The 8,229-nt window shown below is 49.9% G+C and overlaps 2 protein-coding genes and 1 long non-coding RNA gene across 6 annotated transcripts; 2 read left to right on the forward strand and 1 right to left on the reverse strand.

Moving 5' to 3' along the window:
- Window positions 1–1,197: 1,197 nt before the first annotated feature.
- RILPL2 (Rab interacting lysosomal protein like 2) lies at window positions 1,198–5,904 on the reverse strand. 2 transcript variants are annotated; one of them, XR_010073188.1, is made up of 5 exons: window positions 5,560–5,904; window positions 4,518–4,669; window positions 2,501–2,596; window positions 2,019–2,129; window positions 1,508–1,523 (listed from the first exon to the last, which is right to left on the reverse strand). XR_010073188.1 is itself a non-coding variant. In XM_063351355.1 (4 exons), exons 1-4 carry the CDS (start codon window positions 5,902–5,904, stop codon window positions 1,481–1,483), a joined length of 651 nt encoding a protein of 216 aa, XP_063207425.1. In that variant the 3' UTR covers window positions 1,198–1,480. The 2 variants fall into 2 exon arrangements, 1 of the variants encoding a protein (XP_063207425.1); XM_063351355.1 differs by lacking the exon at window positions 2,501–2,596 and having other exon boundaries at window positions 1,198–1,523.
- On the forward strand, window positions 2,603–5,253 carry LOC134523002 (uncharacterized). 2 transcript variants are annotated; one of them, XR_010073190.1, is made up of 4 exons: window positions 2,603–4,265; window positions 4,376–4,459; window positions 4,873–5,032; window positions 5,118–5,253. It is a non-coding gene; the product is annotated as an uncharacterized LOC134523002 (long non-coding RNA). The 2 variants fall into 2 exon arrangements; XR_010073189.1 differs by having other exon boundaries at window positions 2,603–4,459.
- A 35-nt stretch (window positions 5,905–5,939) lies between the features above and the next one.
- SNRNP35 (small nuclear ribonucleoprotein U11/U12 subunit 35) lies at window positions 5,940–7,797 on the forward strand. Of its 2 annotated transcripts, none has more exons than XM_063351352.1 (2): window positions 5,940–6,079; window positions 6,762–7,797. In XM_063351352.1, the coding sequence occupies exon 2, from the start codon at window positions 6,765–6,767 to the stop codon at window positions 7,560–7,562; it is 798 nt and encodes a 265-aa protein (XP_063207422.1). In that variant the 5' UTR covers window positions 5,940–6,079; window positions 6,762–6,764; the 3' UTR covers window positions 7,563–7,797. The 2 variants fall into 2 exon arrangements, with proteins under 2 accessions (XP_063207422.1, XP_063207423.1); XM_063351353.1 differs by lacking the exon at window positions 5,940–6,079 and adding an exon at window positions 6,247–6,419.
- Window positions 7,798–8,229: the final 432 nt, after the last annotated feature.

The following is an 8,229-nucleotide window of genomic DNA, read 5'->3' on the forward strand; positions in this document are numbered from 1 at the left end:
CTCCATTTTTAAAGGAGATGAGAAAATATATCCCTGGATAAACATCTCCTCAGCTCAGAGGTGTATCCTGGCTGTTGCTGATGATCAAATTGATTGATTGTTTTTTCTCTAAACACAAAGCCTCTGCTAAGGAAATGCAGTAACTTCCTTCCCTGCTATCATGCTCTAGAAAATATGTCGCAGGGACGTGGTTAAGGCTTTTTAATATTTTGAAGATGGCAAAATCACTTTAGCAGTTCTGTGCCCTGGCTGAACCAGCTTGCTTAAGACAGACATCTTTGATGTTGCATCGCTAACGTACAGTTACTCACAAATTCTCTCTGACAGGAGACTGCGGTTCTACCTTCTGCGAAGCTGCATTCGCATCAAGCATCTGAGCAGATGTTTGAAGTGTCCTATATTTTTCATGCTGCTAGTGTATGAGAAGGGAATCAAAAGATTCCAGAGCCTGCTTTCGCTTCTGAAGACAGTAAGATCATAGTTTGATACCTGTCATTGCTCCTTTTATGTCTGCTCAGACTTTTGTGCTCTAAAAATTCTACTTTTCTAAATGTGAATCCTAATTGGTATATTTCAAGCTGCTTTTCTACTCCTCTGTTTGCTCTATATGCTTCCACTAGTGAGAAATCTCATTACTGAGGCTAATACCCAGCTTGTGGCAGATGATTGAAAGAACAGAGCTTATGAAAAATACAACTGTCTACCACAGGAGACCTTTAACTGTCAGAAATGAAATGTTTGGTGCATCTGTTCCAGTTTGAGCATGTCTGCACCTCTGAAAAGATCAGTCCTTCATGTGGGTGGAGTGCGATGCAGCAGCTTTTCTTCCCTTGCTGTGCTTTTCTCCACCATCATTCATCTCTACCTGAAACAGCCGCTCCTGTGTGTGCAGGGGCTCTGCTGTCACAGCCCAACTGCACCTTCCTTTGGTGGGGTGTGACAAGCTACTGCCCGTGTATCGCCCAGGTAATGTGATAAAAGACAGAACAAAAGGCAGCGCTGGGTTTTCTTCAAGCAGTTCGCCATTAGTGTAAGATAGTTACTTTCCGCGTAAAAGCGGTGGGGACTGTGATCTGAATGGGTTCTTCCTTCCCAGCGCTTCCCTGTGAATGGCACGTAGCTCTTGAAAATATCTTCATCTTGCAAAATCATTTGGGATATGCATTTTGATAGGTGCACAGAATAAATAAGTGGTAGTACAGATCATCACAAGCTCTTTTAATAAGAATAAAAATCACCTTTGTATAAACACTTATTCTCTACACGTTGGTAATGTCTGGCTGGAATCTAAGAAATACAAAAAGTGTCTGTCTTAAACAGTTTCTAAAAAAGCAAACTAAAATCTACTCTGAAAGAATATGATACAACACATTTTTATGAGATTGCGTATTCTCTACAGTAGGAGTGATGCTTTTTCTTCCCATCATTGACTCCTCTAACACCTTGGAGGCTCATCAGTGCCATTTCTGAACAGCAGTGGTTAAGTTCTCGAGGATGCTCCTTTTCCGTGTTTAAAAGAGAATCTAAAAAAAAAAAATAAAGACAACAAAAGGGAAACAATAACGTACAACTGGAAAAGAAGGAACATGCAGTGAGATGGCCATGTTGATGTGTTCTGCTATTTCGGGGAATTTCAGGGCCACAGCCTGAGCTTGTGGGTACCGCATACAGCTGCTGCACACAATGTAAACAGAGCTCTGGGGACAGCTGGTGTGTTCCCACAGCAGTGTCTTAACATGCTAGCAGGGGAGGCAAGTAGCACATGGTTTTGTTCTGAAATGCTTATTTTTCCTAGAAAAAAAGTGACACCCTGCTTGCCTGAGTGGAGGTTGCCTTCCTGTGGAGGGCTTTTTCCACAGGAATGGATTTCTCTATCAGGTTTTAATTTTACAGGGAGAGGAGGAGAAAACAATATCCAGCCAACTAGGCCAAAGTTCAGAATTCATCCCTGGATTCACTGAGTCTGGAGCATGCCGTGTTCTCCCATATTCTGCCAAAAAAGATGCAGACAAACTTACAGCCGTTTGATGATTGTCTTCTCTTCGCTGTCCTTGCTAGTGCCGGGGCTGCTGCCACTGGCCTCTTTTTCCAGTTCTTCAGTTTGGTCCCTTTTCTGTGAGATGATCCCACTGGGAAAAGAAAAGGGTTTGTTTATTTTTCGTGGGTTTGTGCACAGCGTGTCATTGCTGTCTATGTTCTGCCCTTCCCTGGGCAGCCTAGGATGTGGGTGAATGGGTGTTCACAGGACAGAGATGGCAGCATGGCTTATTTCTCGTGATTAATTGCTCTTACTTTCCTTAAATACTACAATGTAATATTGCTTAGGCTGTACTCAATTGAGAACACAAAAGAAGTAAGAGCTGACTTCTCCACAGAAGAAGAATGGCAAATCATAACAGGAGTGAAAGGGAAGTGTAATTACACGTTGGATTTATACAAGAGTCCAAAGACAACAGCAGGACGCAGACGGTGAATTTCTACATGGGTGGATCCGTGGTACCTTCAGCGCAGCCACGAAGGCTCAGACCACGCAGCTGGGAATAGATGCGAGATTCCCAGCTTCCCTGCAAGGCAGGTGCCTGTTTCTCTTTCCATCCTACAGAGGAGAAAAGAAAGGCTTTGCCCAAGTTGTAGATTTTGTCATCCTACTCTAATGCTGCTACGCTCTGCGAGGTTGTAACTGCCTATTTTAGGCAAAGGCTTCAGTTTTACCAAAGGATGTTTCCCCTGCTTGGAATAGGGCTAGATTTTACCCGCTTGCATACTGCACTGTGTTTTCACAGCATGCCAATTTACTGTCCTGAGCTGACCTCATTTATCTGGAGAGCTGAGTGGATCAAAGCTCGTGACTGCAGTGGCTGAAGGCTGAAAGTAACTAAGCAACACTGCTAACGAGCAACATTCGTCTGGACCTTGGAAATAAAAATACAGGAGAGTATCTGGAAATTGGTGTGACATCAGGAATGGGATAATTCTGAGGTAGATTCTCCTCTTAGAGAGAGGAGAAACGGAACTATGAGCTGTTCGGTGACACTGCAGATCTCTAATATTTGCATGATAGCTTTTACTCAGAAATCATGATTAAAAACGTAAACCCCAAACATCGTTAGTCGTTTTAAGCCATTCTCTGTGAGGATGTTGGTTGCCTTGTGCTATATAGAACTTATATCCAATATACACAAGACATTTTAAAATATATATTTATCCTCTTCCCCCGCACAACTAGTCTTTATGGCCTATAATTATAATTGGGATTTTTATGTGAATGTTTCAAGGGAAGATGGTTTTTGGTTTAAGCTGTAATGCTGTACAAGGAAATAATCACACAGAATTACTTGACCTGAGAAGCAGCCTTGCCACGCTCCCTAGGTGCACGGCTCTGTGGCTTAAATCACTCAAAAACTTAAAACATTCACACTGTTAATTTTTAACTTGGCCTGTAATAAGCTGTGTAACACAGCTGGGAAATCAAAGCAAGACGCCGTTCCAATGGCTGCACAGCGAAGGCAGGCAGCTGAGCTGGGGAAGCGGTGCCTCACGGTGCGGTGAGAAACACTGTCGAGCAGGCTGTAAACTGACTTCTTGGATTTAACTTTAACTTCTTGGCTTAACCTGCCTGCTACAGACAAGGCAAAGGGTGGCCTTACTCTATCTAAGAGGTTGTTGTCAAGATATCTCAACTGAAATCTAGTGTGCTCAGACATTTTGTGTCTAGATTAAGAAGTCATTTCTTGCCCCAAAGAGTTTATAATGCAACCTGGTGATGAGGGGCAGAGGCTGGGGGAGAGCAGCCTTACCAGCGAAGGGATTTGTAGCACCGAGAGCAAGACCCTTCCTGCATCCCGCCCTTTGGCTCACACTGATTCTCCCAGGCTGGTCCCTTCTACAAAGACCAAAATTGTTCTCTAAAATCACTTGTTTCGCATAGGTAAGTGCCTTACACAACCCTCTGTTGGTAGTCTTAAAAAAAAGACCCCACAGCTTATCTGGAATGATGATGAAAGGGCCTGATATTCTGCTTTCTAGATCAATGCTAAACCCCCTGTGGGAGCAAAGGAGCAGTAGATAAGCTCACATCCCCCACAGCAAGCCAGAGGAGGAAGGACATTTTGACTGAGATGGAAACCCCCGTGCTCTTTAGTATGTAGCGTGGCTTTAGACAAGAACAGTACATGTGCGACTGCTGTGACTGCACAGATTAACTCATCTGCATGGGAACCCAGCTGGTACATGGAATGGGAGTAACCGCATGGAGGCTTAGAGCGGTAATTATGGGAACAGGCTGCGAACTGCGCAGAATAAGAGGGAGTTTAGTTTTAAAATGACGTTGCATAGAGACTTCATCATTCCCCCATTTTTCTTTGCTTGTTTGTAGGCTCTTGGGAGCACAGATCTCTCTCGTCTGTCTGGACAGTGCCTAACCCAATCCAGGTGCTCAAACCTGCAATACTCCGGTCTGGTAAGCTCCCCAGGCAAGAAGTAATTGTTATTAATTCTTTGCTGACTTTATGATATACCTCTTATAGCACTGTAGCTCCTCTTGCACCACAAGAAGTTGAGCTTTCAGCTGGTTACGCTCTTGCAATACATCTCGCAGCTCCTGTAATGTGAACCGGGGGCGATTTGGATCTGTGAGGTCTATTACCATCTTATCTGGTCCAAGGCTGAGCTGTAAAATAAATGGTATAGTGGTCATGATCTTGTAACCTGTCAAAAACAGGGCATTCCTAGCGCAAAAACTCTGAATTTTATCAATATGTGGGAATTCTTAGAACCAGTATGAGTTCATTGCAATCCTGATTTTTTTTTCCAAGTAGTTCATTATAGTTTTTCATACTATTTTTGTATTCCCTTGCTGTCTGCATTTCACAGACAAGTATAGAGCCCAACCGTGACAGGCTCTGACTGCAGCTAAAAGCGACGTCTCTGTCCCAAAGAGTTTGCAATACAAGCTGCTGCTTTTATCTGCTTTTCTGATGATGAGAGAGGCTGAGCAATTTACCGTCACACCAAAACTCTGTGGCAGAGTGAGGTGAGAACTGAATCCTCCTTTCCTAATTTAAGACCTTTGTGGTAATGGCTTTTTTTGGTCACAGACATCCGTTTCCCTTGCACAGGGTAACAAAGCTTTAGCGTTTGCATGAGTGGCAAATAGTCTTCGTGGGGCCGGTGCTGTGCAGGAGCGGTACAAGGGTGGGTTTGTACCGCGCAGCTTGGCCTGTGTGTGTCTGAAGCCCTCTGCCAGCACTGCACCTTGCTGAGCCACAAGCGTGGTTAGTCGCCGCAGCGGAACAGGAGCGAGGGAGCCACAGGGATGGAGATCTCCGCTCTGGAAAGGGCTTCACGGCCTTCTACAAAGATGAGAAACAAGCTTTCTGAGGCTCGTTCTGCTGCCACGAGAGAGACCGGCGGCTGTGCCAAAAGCATCCTCCGACTCGGCTGGCGTCAGGGCAAGCTTCACGACCCGCGTGTGGCCAAGCGGACAGGCCAAGCGTCGGGGAAGGGGCCTCTGGAGCCTGCGCTCCCCCGGCAGCCGCCCCCCTTTGCCCCGGCACCCACCTGCTGGGCGCCGCCCGGGCCCCCCGCCGCCCGCAGCGCCTCCAGCTCCCGCCGTAGGCTGTCCCGCTCCGCCCGCAGCTGCTCCTCGGCCAGGCTGCTCTCGCTCACCAGCGCCTCCAGCATCTCCAGCACCCTCACGATGCGGAACTGCAGCCGGGCCAGCGCGGCCGGCACCCGCGGGCCGGCGCCGAGCTGCAGCAGGTCCCGGCCCACCAGGGAGGAGATGTCGTAGACATCCCCGGCCGTCAGCTGGAAGGGGCTCTTCTCCAGAGCCCTCTCCGGGCCGCCATCCCCCTCATCCTCCTCTTCCTCCTCCAGCTCCTCCTCCTCCCGGCCCTGCTGCATGCCCGCCGCGGCCCGCCGTTAACTTCCTTCCCGCGGCCCGGGCCGGGCGGCGCTGCCGGCGGGGCCCGCGGGCGGAGCGAGCCCTCCCGCCCCCGGCCGTTTCCATGGAGGAGGCCGGGGCCCAGCGGCGCTTCCCGCCCTGCCCCTTCCCCTGAGGAGACACCCCCCGCCGCCGGTAAGGGGACGGCGGGGAAGGGCCGGGGATGGCTGCCGGCGCCGCGCAGGGCCCGGGCTGGGTACCGGCACCGGGCTGGGCCGGGCCGGGCCGGGCGCGGGGGGGGAGGCGAACGCATCGGCCGTTTCTCAGCGCCACATTCGCCACACGCCGCGGCGAGGCGGCTACGGGGAGCGGGGCGGGGGGTCCGCGTGTGTCGGTGGCGTGTGTGTGTCGGGGAGGGGGTTAAAGGGGATAAAATAAACACCGGCGGGAACGGCCCCTTCTCCCCGGCCCGCCGGGGCCTGGCGAATCGGCCTCTGCCGACGGGAAGAGCCGCCATCCCGCCGCGCCGGGAGAGGTGAGGGCAGCGGGGCGGCGGAGGGTCCCGGAGGCCGCGGGGCCCCTCAGGCACGGAACGGGACGGCACGGGGCCGCGGGGGAAGGACCGGGCCGCGGGGCCCCTCAGGCCGGCGAGAGGGAAGGGGCCGCCGGGCTGCCTTCAGCCGGGGGCGGATCCGGGCTCCCAGACATGGCTCTGCCCTGGGAGGTGAACTCAAACAGCCACATTGACGGTTTTCTGAAGTTTGTCGGATTTTGGGGTGAAAAATACTGTACAGCAAAGGTGAAAGTGCTTCTTGCACTACCTGCTCCTCTTCCTAAAATACCTGTGTGTCTGTGACGTGTGGTTTTTTCCCGGTAGACAATGAATGACTGGGCCCCCATAGCGAAGGAGTACGACCCCCTCAAAGCCGGGAGCATCGATGGCACAGATGAGGAGCCCCATGACCGTGCCATATGGAGGGCTATGCTGGCACGCTACGTACCCAACAAGGGAGTCACAGGAGATCCTCACCTCACCCTGTTCGTGGCAAGGCTCAATCTTCAGACAACAGAAGAGAAGTTAAAGGAGGTCTTTTCCCGGTATGGAGACATCAGAAAGATCCGTCTGGTTCGAGACCTGGTCACGGGATTTTCCAAAGGTTACGCATTTATTGAGTACAAAGAGGAGCGTGCTCTCTTGAAGGCCCACAGAGATGCCAACAGGCTGGTTATTGATCAGCATGAGATCTTTGTAGATTTTGAACTGGAAAGAACTCTCAAAGGATGGATTCCTCGGAGGCTTGGAGGTGGTTTTGGAGGCAAAAAAGAATCCGGGCAGCTACGGTTTGGAGGACGGGACAGACCTTTTCGAAAGCCCATCAATTTGCCAAACATGAAAAATGATTTCTATGGAGAAGGCTCAGCAGAGAAAAGAAACTGGTCTCGTGACGGAACAAGGGACTGGAGAACAAGGGACCGAGACCATGAAAGGAGCAGAGACAAGCGATGGCCAGAAAGGGAGCGGTCGTGGGCTTGGGGTGAAAGTGAGAGAGAGAGGGACTCGAAAGAGGAGAGGAGCAGAGGGAGGGAGAGGAAGGACAGAGACAGGAAGGACAGGGATAGAGACCGGAGCAGGGAGAGAGATACCAAGAAACAGAGAGACGATGACAAGCATCGGTAGGTGAGGATGCCGTCTCTGGGGTGTGGTGTCTGCTCGGACATCCACAATGTTTCCGTTGCAGACGTTGCCTTCAGCTCGGGGCTGTGAGCAGCATTCCCTGGACAGGGAGCTGTGCGTGCTCTTGCTGTCTTGTGCCTGGGACTCGCCTGCTAGAAGCTCTCTGTAGTTCGGTTGCTAATGCAGTTAAGGTACGTGTTGAATTGTTCTTCAGAGAAAATAAACTTTTGTATTAATATTTTTGAGCTGGTGAATGCTGTAAAAAATGTACCACACGTACAGGCATCCCACTGAAACACACTGAGTACACGCCTCGTTAGATACCCATCTGGCTTCCTGAATTCGGGTTCATGAGAGGGCTCCGTATTTAATCATTTATGTGCCGAACGTCCACGCTCATTTAGCGAGATGGATGCCCTTCATGAAACAGCCACTTGTTGAAGAAATAGTAATGGAATAGCAACAAACCAGGCTTCTGAAAAATGTGCCCCCAGACAGAAGCTGGTGGGAAGTGACTTTATTTTCTTGAAGACACTGGAATAGGTGAGATCTTTAGTAATACTGTGGCCTTAGCTGGTTCTGCGAGGTGAGCGAGAAGCATGTAAGAAGAAATCCTAAACCTTGCCCAGTTTGGGGCTTTATTTCCATGAAGAGTTGTATGAGCCTTTTT

The sequence above is a fragment of the Chroicocephalus ridibundus genome, chromosome 13 (assembly GCF_963924245.1).
Source record: "Chroicocephalus ridibundus chromosome 13, bChrRid1.1, whole genome shotgun sequence".
NCBI lineage: Eukaryota > Metazoa > Chordata > Aves > Charadriiformes > Laridae > Chroicocephalus > Chroicocephalus ridibundus.